A 17,103-nucleotide genomic window follows, 5' to 3' on the forward strand; every position below is an offset into this window, starting at 1 on the left:
CCAGTTAGCTGTGATCTTAAAGGGACAGTTCAACCCCCCTTCCAAAAAACGTTCATTTTTTTACTCATATTCGTGTCATATCAAATTTGACTTTTCTATGGTAAAACACAAGACAACATTTTGAAGAACGTTTCAAAATTGACACCAGAGTTCCATACACAAAACCACAGACATTTTGGGGGGTTTGTAGATTGTACTCATTGAAGAATTGAGTGGAATGACATGAAGCAACAATGTCACGAATTATCACTTTAAATAAACGCAGTTAAAAATGTGTATTATCATTTTAAAACCTTACATTTTAAAAACTTAAAAAAGTGCTTGAATGGGTAAGATGTAGTGCGCCACCTGCAGCTCATCTTCAGTGATTTCACACTTTTAACCAAGTGTCAAGTTATGGTGCATCATTTTAAGTTATTTAACAGAATTACTTCACAACCACATCTCGGTAAGCTGTAAATTTTATGTCAATTATCAAGCATCAGGACTAAGACTTGACAATAAAAAAATACAACAGCATTAAAAACTTGTTCCAAGACTGTCTTAGAGAATTAAGAGTTAACTGTAACAAATGTTTGATTTTCAAAAGTGTCCTCAAAAGAGGAATGTATAAAGTTTAAAAAACATTGTCAAGACAGAAAGGACCGGAAAACTGGTGTTCTATTCTAATCCTGAGAATTTACAAAATGGAAAACCTTAACATTATCACGTCTACCATAACACATTTTCTGTTCTTGTAAGATTGTATATAAATCTGTTTTTTTCCTCAAAAGGAACATCGTATAAATAAAAAAATCCTACAAATATAGGTTCACCTGAAACCAAAATATGATTTTTTTTTTAAATGGCCAGAGTACAGAATGGTTAGTTTCTGGCTTCTATTTTTTTCTTGCAGGTCTCAAAAGCATTTCTGATCCACATAAAATAAAATTTTCCCCTATAGCAGTCACCTTTTTTAAACTGAAGCCATTTAAACCGAAAACATTTAAAAATCTAGGGGGAAAATTAAGTTAATAAAAACAGTTGATTAAAAAAATACAGAGAAACAGTCCATAAGTTCATTTTTTTTAAAATCGCTTCCATCGTTCCCCTCTAGAGGCATCCCTTGAGTCTCTCCGCCGTTCGGGAGTGTAATTTCTGTTGCGCCCTCCACTACGGTCATCGTGCTGAAAGACGTCACCCCTATCACGCCGATGATGGTCCTGGTTGCTCTGGCTGTTACCGTGACGTTGCTCTCTGCCATGATGGCTGCTATTTTCCTGATGGGAGTGTCGATTACCGCGTTGACTACCCCAATCTTGTCGCCAGGAGTTACTATCTCCAGCTCCTCTTTGCTGCTGAGTGCCCATCTCGAAGGCTCCATTAAGCTGTTGCAACTGCTGCATCTGCACTTGCCACATATTGTTCACCTATTTAAAGAAAACAACCGTCTTCAGATCGTAGTTCACATTTTATCACTTAAACATATCACTGTATATTTGCGTACCCATGCAAAATAAACATATACGTAACATAACTCATCAAAACAAGTCTTTCTTTTTGACATGATGTGTATAAGTAGTGAAAGTCTCACCATTGCCTGTCTTTGTAGACTGTCAGGTGAATTGAAAGACCTTTGCAGATGCTGCGGAGGGGAATAGGAAGGAGAGCCCATCTGCTCGGGGGTTCTGCCAAAAAAGTTTAATGAGTTAGAGAAATCAAGATTTTATCCCAAAACTAGTTTTCCTAATTAGCAGTAAATGGTTTTAGTGACAAGTCTTAAAACCTTTTCACAAGAAATCTAAGCTAAGTCAAGGACGGGTCTGACATTGGTGCTATGGGGGATGTCAACAAGCTTACAACCTATGCCCAGAGTGATTTTATTGTCATGTGACCTGTATGCTCTTTGAGCTATACCGTATTTACAACAACCTGTAAGTTCACGTTGATTAAAGGGGTCATATTGCGCAAATACATTATTTCTGTGTCTTTGGTGTGTTTCAAGTAGCCAATGCATGTATTAGACACGTAAAATTGCTAAAGTTAATGTGTGGGAACAAAAGATGCATTCTATCTTAAAGCGAATGCTCACCCAGACATTTGAAAATGGACATCCACCTTTAAGTTTTCTGCCTCTTTAATTTGATTTACTTTTAAAATAAGACCGTTGCTCCGCTCCTGTGGCATCATGGGATTGAATAGTGTCCATCCAATGCACACTCCCAAATCTCAGCGGAAGCAGTAGACCATGCGGGTATTTTCTACATTTTTTTTTGCATTCTGAGGTTTCAGACATACTAATCAGTATGATGACTCATTTAATACATAGTTCAATTAACTTTGTGAAGCATCACAAAACTCTTTCCTCAAGCAATGAATTGTGGATAATATTAACCATTATTATTTGTGCATTGTGCATTGTTTTGAATATTTAAATATAGCTGACCAAGTAGGTACTTACAATTTGGACATATCAATTCAATTCTATTTCGAATACTATAGAGCAGTGATTCTCAAACTGTGGTACATGTACCACTAGTGGTACTTGAAGAGACTGCAGTGGTACACGAGGTTACACAACAAAAATATAAAAACTTGTGTTTTTATATAGAATTTCAAATCTTTAATACGCCTACATGATTGATAAATCAAGAATACATCTCAGCCTATGTGCAATTTTATATTAGTTGTATGAATTTTTTTTTTTTATCTTTGGTCGATGTAACAGGCACGTGACTGTCAGCTCATAAACAGAGCGGGAGCAGACACGCACTTGTGAGTCCCTCTCTCTATCTTCCGACGAGCTGCGTCCAAATTAAGCTTCTTATGTATTTCTGCACTTGAACCGCAGTTTAAAGCTGTTGTTATTGGTGCAAGTGCTAATTCAACACGCATCTGCATCTACTCAAGGATAAGTCAATGAAATGCGCGTTGTGATGCATTTTTGACGCGTCGCTTTGACAAGAGCCGGTGCAGTAAAGTGTAAGTCTCTGTTTGTCACATAAAGCTGTTCTCTTGATTTGAAAGTATATATGTATTTATTTATCTTCGGTGTAAAATATTCTTTAACTATTCTTTAATATTTCTTCTAACTTTCTGCAAGTCGCTACAAAGTTGATAAATCCCCCTACGGATGCACTACGGAAAAGCGTTTTGCGTCAACCATTACTGCTGCTTAACATGAAAATATGGAAAAAAACAGTTTGGAAACAGCTGGTAAATTAAGTGTTTGTATTATTAATAATATATTTGAATTGGAAGACGAGGTGTAAAGAGAAATATTCACAGTTCTACTAATAATTTCAGTGTCTATTCGTGTGATATTCTATGGGGATCATTAGGTGGTAATTGGGACAACAAATTTTATTAAAAGGTGGTACTTGATCTGAAAAGATTGAGAACCACTGCTATATAGAACGGACAAGTCAACACCAGCTGTAAACAGGGACGCACAACCACCATAAAAATATCACAAAAATACCTTCCACCACGATGACCAGGTGTATTTGCTGGACTGGGGTTTTGAGAGTTTGCTGGACTTTTGCCCTCCTGGTTAATATGACTGCTGCCTGTAACATACACAAACGATTGAGAAGATTAATTATATATGAGCTATACAAAATTGCATTTTGAACATTTTCTTCAGAACTTCATGCATGCTTTCTATCATCATATAAGCTCTTTTTATTAAATGATGGTGTGTGGGTTTGCATAGAACTAATGGTATGCTCAAGAGATGGACAGTGAGACAGTGCCAAAGCCACAAAAGGACAACATTTATTGTTTGGCTAGTGTGAAGTTTGACACAAAATGATGTAAAATGCATCCTACCGGATCTGAACTGTATGTTGAGCGGTCTTCCAAATAAACGAATTCCACTCATCATATTTAAAGCATAGGGCACAGAGACCTCGTGTTTAAAGTTTACAAATGCAAACTGTTTGGATTTCCCATCATTGTCTTTGGGGATTTTTACTTTAATCAGTGGCCCGGCCTGGAATGGAAAATAGAGATGAGAGGAATGTTACTTTACTGCAAGCATGTAACGAAAATAATGCAAACAATAGCTTTGAACTAATGTAAAAAAAGGCAAACTTGAATTAGCATAAAAGCAGGAATGATATTGGAAAAGCATACATGCATTTTACTTATGTCCAAAGCAAACAGTTAATCCTTTAACATTAACATCCCATAACTTTGGTTAACAATATTAAAGGTAACGTACCGCAAAAACACAGAATAAATACTGCATGACGCCTTATTATTAACGTGCACTCTTTTAAATTAATTAAACTGATAGCTTTAAACGAAACTAAATTCGATCTAGACTGCAAAACTACGTCCAGCAAACCAATAAAAAAAGGAGAGCGATAAAAGTATAATACAAACTACAGTTAACCCGAAACAAATATTCGGTGGTGTGTGTTTGGTAAATATATTCTTCAATAATCGATGCTAAAAGTTTATAGACATAAACAGTAGCCCATCATTAGCATCAGCAAGCTAGCTAATCACGCTAGCTAAAGCGCTCAACGTCACCTGTAAAAACAGCTCGAATATAAGTTCTTCTGTTACTTTGGGATCCAAGTTCCCGACAAATAAAGTCCGATCAGCCTCGTCGGCTATTCCCATTATGAAAAATGTTGATAATCCAGCAGATTGATCGCGTTAATAACACCGTTGGTCCAATTTTTTTAAACGAGCACACTCTAAAACCGACCCTGCCGTATATAGACACTCACTGTCGTGGAGACCATTTGCTTCGCGACACTAAAGTGCAACTCAAATAAAGACCTCGCAGAGGCGCCATTTCACAGATCTCAACAAGCAACATGTGAATTAAAGATCTAACATGACTTAAGTTCACATAACATTAAATCAGAATATGTCATTTCAATTCTTCTATACGTTTGTAAATGCTACATCTGCTAAACAATTCTCATATTAACTTTTTTGATTCGTCTCACAAAGAAGGTGTGGTAAAAAAAACCTAGACAACCCTTAGTTATCTGAATTGAGCACGGACTTTGTGTTCTTACTGTCAAGATGATGATTTCTTTTAGTTTTTAATGCAAGAATAACATTTTATTTACGTTAAGCGCATCACAGAGAGTCGCAGCTCGTGTCTAACGCTGTGGTCTGTGTCTTGCTTCTAAATGTAAAACACAGTTTAAAATAGTTAAAATGCTATCTTAAGAAATGTAAAGTTAACATATGAAGTCCAGCATTTGTTTTGATTTGTTTGGTCTTGAAAAATCAGTTCGAACAGGAGGAAATGCAGGCTTTATGAAATAGTCGCACCTTATTATTATATTGTATTATATATAATGTATATCATTGGTACTGCTTAAGTAAGAAGCAATGAAAAAACGTAATGTCAGGATTACTTTCATTACTGCTGAAAAATGACTTTGAATTGTCATTGTGTATGAAATGTGCTACATAAATAAACTTGCCTTGCCTATTGAGTACAAGTAAAATGAAGAATATTTTGCATACATTAACTTATCATATAACGACCTTTATGATAAGTTCTCTCTGAGTTGTCTTTTAAGATAAAGTGTGTAATTTCTGCGGCATCATCAGCAATAAACAAAGTCAAAAAAGTTAGTTTGGTTATGTTGTTTTATTGTCAAAACAGTAGATGGCAGTGTTAACCTTCAGAATCAATACTGTTCAATGGATAAACTATCCATTTGAGAGCCCCAAAATATAGGCTTCTTCTGTTGCAAGTCTGTAGAGCCAAAGTGTAGGCTATTTTGCAAAACTCCAACATAAAATAAATAAATAAAGAGAGGGAAAGAGAACAAGTGATACCAGAGAAGACAGATGCTTTCTTTAGTTCTTTCTCAGACTTTCCTTGTTTCTCAGCCCTGAGGCGAGCGTTATGCTGAAATATTAAAGGCTGTTTCACAGGATGGGGCTGGCCAGAGGTACGAGCTCAAAAGTGCAGTACAGAGGCAGTACATTGGAGTTGATGGCTGGATTTTGCTCGCCTTGGTCACGACTTGAATGGAAAGCAGGGAAACGCTAAAGCAAATTATTCCTTCAACAATCTTACCACCACATCTCTTTAATGTGCTAATTAAAAGTGTTGGCAATGTGTTCATATTGAGTGCCCGTGCCATTGGCAAAGCAAAATTAGGTTTGGTGATTTTTTCGTTGTAATGTCAGAGCCACAAGTATTACTGTAGCTTCATTTTTTTGTGAGTTGGGAATGACCCTTGCTTTAGTGCTTTTATTTCTATCATGGATGTCATGTTGTGAAGCTGGTAGTTGGCGTATCAGGTCACCATATCTCCTCGTCACATCTCCAGTCTGAGACCACATTTAAAATCTGTGATTTAAACTTCTAAACCGAATAATAAAGGATATTGAAAGATGTTTGATTTTAAATGAAAGAGAAACATTTGGAAGCACACAAGGAGCATTTAGGAATATTCTCAGATCATGCAGAGAGAACATGGATCATCAGGCTTTTTTGTAAAGCTTTCATGCCAACTCATGTGCATTTTGTCGTTCCACAAAAATACTAAAATCTGCTTCCATGAAATCAGATTTTTGCCCCAATTTCCATTTTATTTATCCAAAAAACTTAATTTACTTTGTTAAAAATTCAGGATAATGTGTTTTCTGTTTTAATCTATTAAAATACTGTAATATTTGAACAGTTGTAAAATTCCTACATAGTAATAATAAGTATTAGTGGTAGTTAATCAGTGCTTTTAAAAATAACTACAGATGATTTCATCGGATGTACCCAAAGTTAACTTCCGGTCTGTGTTTGGTTATAATGTTTGTATTAGTATTAATAATAAATTGACCAAACTGTAGAAAATAAATACTATAATATTCTTTCATATTTACGAAAGACGGTTTCAGCAGCAACCCATTTTTGTATTTATCTTTAAATAAAATATGAATTTATATGAATATAAATTAAATATGAAATGAATTGTTATATTACATGGCGAAAATATTGTCCAAGCACAGAATAGTTCTAGTTTGTTTATATTAAGGGGCACTTAAGCCTATTAAATTCTTGATTAAAATGTGTCCAAGGAAGCCCAAGGCAGACTGAAATGTCAACTGTTACACTTAACATGATTAAGACATGCACTCTGGCATCCGTGCCTCTATCATGCTAGAGTGTTTTTAGCTAGCCAGCATTATTTTAACAGAACAGAGCAGCGTGATGGGGGGTTTATTGCTCGAAGCGATTGTTGGCATGGATGAACCTTTCAAGAACCAAAGCAAAGCTGTGGAGACTCCAAAATCTAGGCCACCAGCTCGAGAATGTGACGTCACTGTCCGCATTTACCCTCTTTGTTAACCTTGGGGGTACAAATCACAAGTATCGCCACGTATATTTGCTTGTGGCAGAAACCTCTGTCCCCATTTCCCCCCTCCTCCGCTTCTCTCAGCGCAGTTTTCTTTTCGACTCATCATATTCATAATTCATGCGGAATGAAGTGATGTAGGATCATTAAATGCACATGAATATTTGTGGGATGAAACCTCAGCCGCTGGCGCTCTTGGCCCAGTTGAGTGGCTGTGTCCCGTTAGCTAGGAATGGGCCTGTAATGTCTTCGTTAGAGGCCTACCGAGCTTTTGCCCCATATGCACTGCCACCTCTCTGCCCCCTACGCTTTTGGGAATGATCTCCCCGAGGTGCCATGGGAAGCACAAAGATCAATCTTGCTTAATGCAACGGGTAGGGATTGCATCTGTCCGTGGCTGCATAACAAGTGAATGCCTGTAATTATTTATGGATGCTGCTGAGTACATAGATAGGCATATACATGTAAAGGATAGTTTGAACAGAGAGATAGCTGGAATGTGGCGCTTGACATAAGCTATGCGGATGTCTGATATGAGGTCTTGATTGGAACAGACATCGAGCCCATCGTAGCTGTGAAATGGCTGACAGGCCGAGATGAGATGTCCTGAAGAGGAGAGAAAACAGACCAAAGCTCTATCAGGGTGCAAACTGAAGCATCGATGGCATGCCTCGTTTGCAGCATGCGGGACATATAAAGGGACAAAACCAAAGCAGCTTTTTTTAGAGACAGACTGGAAAAATATACTTGTTCCTGTACGATTTGCAAAGAACTGTTTTTATAAAGAAAAATTGTTTTATCACAACCCAGGCCCTCACTGAACTGCTTTCATCACACTGTGTAATTTAGTTCAAGTGATGACAAGCTACTATACAGGGTGAATAGATTTTCCAAATGATCCAGAAACACTTCATGATAACTTTCATTAATAAGTCATTTGCAAACATAACATTCTACACAGATCAGTAGTTCATGTCCGTTCAAATATTCATGAATTAGATTCATGACAATTCTTTAATGTACTGTAACTAATGATCTGTTTAGCGTTATACAGTATAATTAAATTGTATGTGCTATTGTATTAATTAAACAATATGAAGTGTTACCACTCATAGAGTAATTATATTGTTAAACACTGGTAATCCCCACAAAGCTAAATATCAATAGTCTTACATATTGCATTGCGAAAAATCAGACATGCAAATATATACAGTAAGTCATTTCACAGTTCAGTTACACCATTTGTTCCTCAGGCAGAACGTGATTGTACTGTAGGTTGTAAGCTCTTTGTAATGTGTAGGTGTGTAATGTGACATTTACCTTAAATAGTTCAAAGAAATAAGTTTTCATTAAATACAACACTTTAATTCTGAATAGCATATTTTAGTGATAAATAATAATGTTACTAAAAAAATCTTAATAACATTTATTTATTATGACAGATCTTACTTTGACTTATAAAACACTGACAGACACTAACAGAGGCGCGCTGTTTAGGACCGCGTAACTAATTTAACCACATAATGTTCTCTGTTTTAAAAGTGAGTGAATGTGTAAATGTCAGCATTAGCGTGAAGTATTAGATTGTTTCAAATAAATCATCAGTTGATTTAGTTTATCCAGTCCTCTATTTTATTCCAATAGTTACTCCTCATCAAAAGCTCCTGCAAATATTTAGTTTCCCCATCGATACTTCTGTAGGGGATTCAATGAGGAACAGAATTATTTTAACACTATTCTTCACCAAATTTGTCAGATTTATCATGAGTTTAGATTACAATTATAAATCATATATTCTCCACCACCCTTTATAAGGGAAACAAATATCAACCCAAATTGGGATGAATTTATTTGATTATGATCAATTATATACTTATCTGGATCAAATTCATGATTAGGGGAAATCACTTAACATTGCTAGCAGGTAGCAAGAATCTGTATGTTTAGGGACTCCGGATTATGAGCATGAACTACAAACAACGTCACGTGTGAAATAAAAACAGGACTTAATTACCTAGACTAGACACATACTAATCTAACATACACACACACACATACAGTTTAGCATTGGAAGAAGGTTGAAGTTGAAGCAGAGAGAAGAACAGAGCATGCATTTATGGAAGTATTTGACATTCAGAAGATCAATAGCCTGAATAAATCATCAGTTTCTTCTTGTAAAGCACCTTTGATAAAAGGATTAATGATGCTCTATGCATCCATTAATAAGACTAAGTTTGATACTTGCATGTCTTGCCCATCAAAAGAAAGAAAGTGTCCTGATGCAGATTGTTGAGGCTCCAGTTGATCTTGGCTGGAGAAGATCATAGAACCAGTTTTATGCAGAGTATCTGTATCTGCAAAGACGAGGCCGAAGCCTGACACAAATTTAGGGGTAAAAGGTGAAGTCTTCTTCTAATCCATCCTTTAGAGATAGTTCTACCCTTGTAGAGGTGGCACGTACTGAACCCGAACAAAAAGAAAAGCAAAACTCAAGAAGAGAGAGAAGAGAAAGAACGAAACTCCGCCAACCGAATTGAATCTTCTGGTGATTACTTTTAAACTGTAAGGATGTCACATCCTACAGACGAGTATGAACCTGTGACGATCCTGTCCTTTCGGTTCTTGGATTTCGTGCCTTGGGACAGGGTTGCTACAGTATCATGTCTTGTGTGTATGTTTTGTTTTATGTGGAGACACGTGGCGGTATGTTTGGATAATTCGCCGCGTGTCATCCTGTGTTCCGTTAAGCTCCGCCCCCTTGTTTCTCCGTTAGGCTCCCTTAGTGTGTTATCTCCGTCACCTGTCTCCCATTAGTGTTTAGTCTTGTCACCTGCCCTTCTCCGTCCCTGTGCAATCTCCCCTCGTTATTATGTCCCTATTTAATACCACTGTTTCCCCTCACACCTTGTTCGGTTCATTGTATTGTATTTGTCTTTCTTGCCTTGCCCCATGTTCCGGATTATATTTGGATTACCCTGAGTGCTTTTCCTCGCCGTGAGTTCTGTCCTAGTATTTCGTGTTTTGGACTTATTATTTTATTTGCTATCATGTTTAATTTCTTCCCCTCGTGGAGAGTTTTCTGTTTGTGAGTACTAGTATCTGTTTTGCCCCATCGTGGGTTTTGTTTTGTTATTTAAATAAGATTCTTTGCTTTAACTTCGTCTGCCTGCATCTGGGTTCTGCTCATACGTTTCGTGACAGAATGAACCGACCCAAAGGAACCCAGCGGGCAGCAACGGACTCCATGCGAGTTTACCAGGCCCGTATCCTGTGCGGATTCCGGCAGAGGGGTATCCCCGTGAGAGAGTTTGCCACGGACTTCCTGTCCATTGCGCACAGCACGGATTTCACGGAGGCAGAGTTGAAGGCAATCTTCAACGGCTGCCTCGATGAACCCTTTGTGCGGGCTGACATGCGCAGGACGAGTGCTGTGGGCTTCGTGGACTGGCTCCGGATCGCTATGGAGCATGAGGAGTCCAGGACACTATCCGTGGCGGAGCCTCTCACGGGGCCGGGATATACCCCAGAGAACGACACCTCTCAAGTCGGGGTTCCGGTTGTCGCCTTGTCCCCTGACTCCTCTCCGCCACCAGCAGGACTCCTTGGCGGACATGGGAGGAGAGAGCCTGTGGGGCCCTCGTTGGAGGAATCCCGGTCGGTGCTAGCCGTGCCCTTCGTCTCGCTGTTGCAGCCAACCACCAGTCCGGTTGCCCGCCTTAAGAGGAAGAAGCAACGGAGAGAGGCGTGGTGTCCGTCCCAGCCGGAGTCCAGTCAGGCGCAGCAGCCGGATCCTCAGCCGGCCGCCCAGCCGCCAGATCCTCAGCCGGCCGCCCAGCCGCCGGATCCTCAGCCGGCCGCCCAGCCGCCGGATCCTCAGCTGGCCGCCCAGCCGCCAGATCCTCAGCCGGCCGCCCAGCCGCCGTATCCTCAGCCGGCCGCCCAGCCGCCGTATCCTCAGCCGCCGTATCCTCAGCCGGCCGCCCAGCCGCCGTATCCTCAGCCGGCCGCCCAGCCGCCGTATCCTCAGCCGGCCGCCCAGCCGCCGTATCCTCAGCCGGCCGCCCAGCCGCCGTATCCTCAGCCGGCCGCCCAGCCGCCGTATTGTACTTTTCCTTATTTGTTAGGACACACCCCTCACCCCAGCTCTCCCAAGTCCCCACCAGCCTCGCCCGGTTTTTGTAAGTCCCCACCGGTCTCGTCCGGTCTTCCTAGGTTCCCTCATCATGTCCCACCCATGCCTAGCGTTCCCAAGTTTGGTCTGCCTATTCCCCCCCTCCCTTCCCTTTGATGTTTATCTTATTGTCTAACCCCAACCCCTTCATAGTTATGTCGGCCCTGCCCCTAGTTTGTTGTGTTTTGTCTGTGTGGTGTCTGTCTTCGTTCTTGTCTATTTTTTTTTTTTTGGCCGCTCGTTGATCGGCTCTTGGAGCGGGGGTACTGTGACGATCCTGTCCTTTCGGTTCTTGGATTTCGTGCCTTGGGACAGGGTTGCTACAGTATCATGTCTTGTGTGTATGTTTTGTTTTATGTGGAGACACGTGGCGGTATGTTTGGATAATTCGCCGCGTGTCATCCTGTGTTCCGTTAAACTCCGCCCCCTTGTTTCTCCGTTAGGCTCCCTTAGTGTGTTATCTCCGTCACCTGTCTCCCATTAGTGTTTAGTCTTGTCACCTGCCCTTCTCCGTCCCTGTGCAATCTCCCCTCGTTATTATGTCCCTATTTAATACCACTGTTTCCCCTCACACCTTGTTCGGTTCATTGTATTGTATTTGTCTTTCTTGCCTTGCCCCATGTTCCGGATTATATTTGGATTACCATGAGTGCTTTTCCTCCCCGTGAGTTCTGTCCTAGTATTTCGTGTTTTGGACTTATTATTTTATTTGCTATCATGTTTAATTTCTTCCCCTCGTGGAGAGTTTTCTGTTTGTGAGTACTAGTATCTGTATTGCCCCATCGTAGGTTTTGTTTTGTTATTTAAATAAGATTCTTTGCTTTAACTTCGTCTGCCTGCATCTGGGTTCTGCTCATACGTTTCGTGACATGAACCCATCAGGAGATGGCACCTTTGGAGGGAAAGTTAATTGTCTTTGTCTTCCACATGGTGTTTTGCATGTGGAAGCTGATTGGCTGTTCACTAAGAAAACTTCAAAAAGTTTGATAAAAGTAATATGAAAAGAGTTACCAAAACACAACAAACATTAACATTAAGGAAATCTCAAACACAGCTCATAGACACCAAACATGATCTACATATCATCTTGGTTAAATGAGTTACTACGAATCTAATGATTCTAGTAGTTATACACACATTCATTCAAACTACTTTGGATTCATGTTTAAAAAAGACAAAGCAACAATAACATCAATACATGGTAAAGGTTATAAAGGTATATTGTACATTTCTATTTAGATGTAATTTGGATTGTATGTCTGTCCCCACACTGAGTAAAGAAAGTTCATCTCCCGGACGTAAAATACTTTGGTATGGGTTGCTATGGTCCCCAAATATTTGGTCCTGGGGCTAGGTGTTAGTTGGAGATTGGGGCTGGCGAGTAGCTTGCTGATTGGGTGAGGGTTGTTGTTGTTATATTTAAGATAAATAAGTGCACTGTAAGTCGCTTTGGATAAAAGCGTCTGCCAAATGACTAAGATATATAAATAATTATTGCATATCTGATCGGTCTCAGGCACTACATTTCACTTGTATTGCTTAGCAGGACGCTATGTGGAAAACTCCTTTTTCTCCAATCACTGAAGCTTTTTAATGATGCAGTGAATATTGCATGTCCATTAGTTCGTGCAAAGTAAAACTTTGAACCAATGGCAGTGAAGCTGCACGGACCTATGGCGATGGAGCCAGCCAAACTAGGCGGGGGATTATTGGTATATAAGCAGGCACATCCTCGTACGGTATTTTGATCTCTTCTCCTTCAGCGATGATTCTATCTTTGCTACTCGAGACTGATAGCATCGCCGCCGAAGAGCCTTCGCAGCGGATTGGACCTCTCTGCTCAGCGTTTTCGCTGTCTCCAGCAGCGCCGGTCTCGTTCCCTTCCATCATCCGGCAAGCTCAGAAATAGTATTTTAAAGCAAATTTCCAGCGGCATCGTTTCAAATGCCGTGCCGTCCCTGTCACTCATGTGGGGTCTTCCTACACACTGCTGATGGTCACGGCAAGTGTGTCTCATGCTTGGGGTTATCCTATGCTGAGGATGGAATGCCCTAATTGTGAGAGCAAGAGTCTCTCCTCTCTGTGTCGCAGATAGCTTTCTTTTCAGAGAGCGAATCCACTCCTCGTGCCCTCCCGTTTTCTTCTTCACCTGTGTGAGAAAAAAGCAGCAGGGTAGAGGATCTAAGTGCTCCCAGCCGGGGCTCTGTCAGGCCCCTAGTCAGTGAACTTCACCATTCTTCCTGGATGTTCATGAAAAAATCACCAGGTCATGGCGTGCACCATACTCAGCTCATCTACGACCCTCTTCTTCATCTGCTCTCACTTCGGTCGACGGCACAGAGGACAAAGGTTACGAGAGGCTGCCTCCCCTCGATGAGTCATCGGATGGACGGCGAAAGTGACCCACCTATCTAGGCCGTGCAAAACGACTGTGGCCCTCGATGGATGCTCAATCTTGTCCTCCGGCCATGCGGTTTCAGTGCTTCACTCCATGGTAGTGTTCCAGGTCTACCAGGCCAAACTCCTCCATGGAATGGATTGGTCTACAACAGTGATTGGTCTCATCAGCAACAACGATGAGACTGCTTACAGGGAGGAGGTACGGCACCTGGCCACATGGTGCTCAAACAACAACCTGCTCCTTAACACCTCCAAGACAAAGGAGATCATTTTGGACTTCAGGAAGGCGAAAGGAGGCACACACGACCCCATCCACATTAACGGGATGGCTGTTTAACGTGTTTCCAGTTTTAAGTACCCATATTTCGGAGGACCTGTCCTGGACCACCAACACCTCATGCCTGGTCAAGAAGGCTCACCAGCATCTCTTCTTTCTGAGGACACTGAAGAAGAACCAACTGTCTTCAACTATCCTGGTGAACTTTTATCGCTGCACGATAGAGAGCATCCTGACCAACTGTGTCACAGTCTGATACGGGATCTGTTCTGTTGCTGAGAGCAAGGCACTGCAGCGGGTGGTGAAAACAGCCCAGCGCATCACAGGGACTACACTCTCTTCCATTGAGGACATCCAAAAGAAACGCTGTCTGCGTCGAGCTCGCAGCATTCTCAAGGACTCCTCTCACCCCGCTCATAGACTGTTTACTCTCCTGCCTTCCGGCAGGCGCTTCAGGTGCCTCCGGACAAGAACCAGCAGACTAGGAAACAGCTTTTTCCCAGAACTGTTTCACTATTGAACTCTGCTCCCCACTGATTCCACTACCCCTCATAACTGTAACTGTAATGCTGCTATTATATTGTTTACATTGCACTACAGGGCTTCCATGCATGACTGAACTGTACACACCAGTACTTCATGTTATCTGCTCTACCGGACTGTTTACACACACATAGCATCATTTGCACTCTATACTGCTCACTTGCACACCAGGAATATTACACTGAATGCTCATTTGCACTAATGGACTACTTTAATAACTGCATTACCTCATCTACTGCACTGTAACTTTCATAACTGCATTACCTCATCTACTGCACTGTAACTTTCATAACTGCATTACTTCATCTACTGCACTGTAACTTCAATAACTGCACCAACTTCTCTACTGTACTGTAACCCATCTATTGCATTACTGCATCTATTGCATAACTAACTGCATCTACTCATCTATTGCACTATAACTTCAATAACTGCATCAACTCATCTACTGCACTGTAACCTTAATTACCGCATTAACGCATCTACTGCACTGTAACCTAAATAACCGCATTAACGCATCTACTGCACTGTAACTTCAATAACTGCACTAACTCATCTACTGCACTGTAACTTCAATAACTGCATTAACTCATCTACTGCAATGTAACTTCAATAACTGCACTAAGTCATCTACTGCACTGTAACTTCAATAACTGCATTAACTCATCTACTGCACTGTAACTTCAATAACTGCACTAACTCATCTACTGCACTGTAACTTCAATAACTGCATTAACTCATCTACTGCACTGTAACTGTATAACTGCATCTACTCATGTATTGCACTATAACTTCAATAACTGCATTAGCTCATGTACTGCACCGTACCTTTAATAACCGCATCAACTCATCTACTGCACTGTAACTTTAATAGCTAATGTCTGTAACTAATGCACACTCAAGTCACTTGCACTATTGTATAGTCTATATTGTTATCTGTTCATAACCACCTGTACATTAATGTTTACATTATATAGCCTTCTGTTTATATTGTTCATAGTACATACCGACTGTCATATTTTCATAGTACATGCCCATTGTATAGTATTTTCCTAATATTGTATTCTGTATTTATTCAAACTGTATATCCTGCACTTGCTAATTGCACTTCTGGTTAGACCTAAACTACATTTCGTTACACTGTACTTGTATATGTGTAATGACAATAAAGTTGAATCTAATCTAATCTAGTCTGGAACCAAACCTGCATATTTATACGGAGCGCAACCGATCTCGCACTATGCGCCACCAAGGCCACGGCCGAGGAGATCCATGTCAGAAATCTTTGCAGGCCATGAAGAACTTCCTGCCAAAAAGACCCGGCTCCAGGTCCTTGTCCACTTGCTTGAACCCAGCGATGACTTAGCAACCAGTGAAAGCCACATGCATGCTAAACAGATGGCGGCGATAGCGGAGACCCGTTACATGGACTAAAGTGAAAATTTTTATTCTGACTGAATTTATTATGCAGGCCAATATTCTTTGCATATTTTAAAAGCAATTTTTAATCTATTAAAAAATATTTGACAAATAATCAACCATATACATAACTTGTCAGTGCATGTTTTTATTTATCCAATCAATCAACCAACCAAACGATGTTTTCTGAAACTCTTAATTAACAGAAAAAAAAGAGAAAAGTGCTTCTTGTTCAAAATTATTGTGCAAAAGTCTCTATAGATAGCAATTCATCTTTTCTGCCTTTTGGCTGTGAAACATATATCTACCTCAGCTGCAGCCTGACATGCACTTCTCCAAAACCAAGATTAACAAGCTACAGTTAGAAAACACTACTGAAAAACCCGTAGTGGACTCAGAGCGGAGTGATTATAGACACTTAGAATGGAAAGAGGAACTTGCTTTTGCTCCACTCCAGGTTTTGATTACATCCCCCTCAGCAGAATACTGTCTTTCCTTAATTGAAGGCCTGTTCAAACTAAAATTTAGACGCTTATTACACTATTAGAGAAATGTAAGCCCATTTACTTTCACAAATAAGTTTAAAATGTTAGGAATGAGCCCCTGGTGTGAGTTTTTCCAAGGTATCACTTTAACATTTTCATGGCGAAGCAGCATTGCTTATCATGTGACACACCTCAGAGCCATTTTGCTTTTACATAATTTTTATTTTTTACTCAAAATTTTCACAAACTGTTAACCATGTCATGCAAATTCCGATTGACAAATATGAACATGTGAATGTGTTTTTATTTAAACACTTTTTTAAAATGACCACGTTAAGCGGGCGCCGTCCTGTTTCTTTCTGCTGTTGTCTGAGATCTGTCGGATTTACATCAATTCATCCACTTCTCTCAAAATACACAAATGTAATGCCTAGTGAACTGGCAGAAGAATAGAGTGATCTTAACAATTGCATACATTTCAGATACTGA

At 40.3% G+C, this 17,103-nt stretch overlaps 1 protein-coding gene across 1 annotated transcript; it reads right to left on the reverse strand.

Moving 5' to 3' along the window:
• Nucleotides 1-443: 443 nt before the first annotated feature.
• On the reverse strand, nucleotides 444-4,751 carry rbm7 (RNA binding motif protein 7). The gene is made up of 5 exons (XM_056766186.1): nucleotides 4,519-4,751; nucleotides 3,811-3,973; nucleotides 3,461-3,548; nucleotides 1,574-1,667; nucleotides 444-1,409 (listed from the first exon to the last, which is right to left on the reverse strand). The coding sequence occupies exons 1-5, from the start codon at nucleotides 4,609-4,611 to the stop codon at nucleotides 1,068-1,070; spliced, it is 780 nt and encodes a 259-aa protein (XP_056622164.1). The 5' UTR covers nucleotides 4,612-4,751; the 3' UTR covers nucleotides 444-1,067.
• Nucleotides 4,752-17,103: the final 12,352 nt, after the last annotated feature.

The sequence above is a fragment of the Triplophysa dalaica genome, chromosome 14, assembly GCF_015846415.1.
Source record: "Triplophysa dalaica isolate WHDGS20190420 chromosome 14, ASM1584641v1, whole genome shotgun sequence".
Taxonomy (NCBI): domain Eukaryota; kingdom Metazoa; phylum Chordata; class Actinopteri; order Cypriniformes; family Nemacheilidae; genus Triplophysa; species Triplophysa dalaica.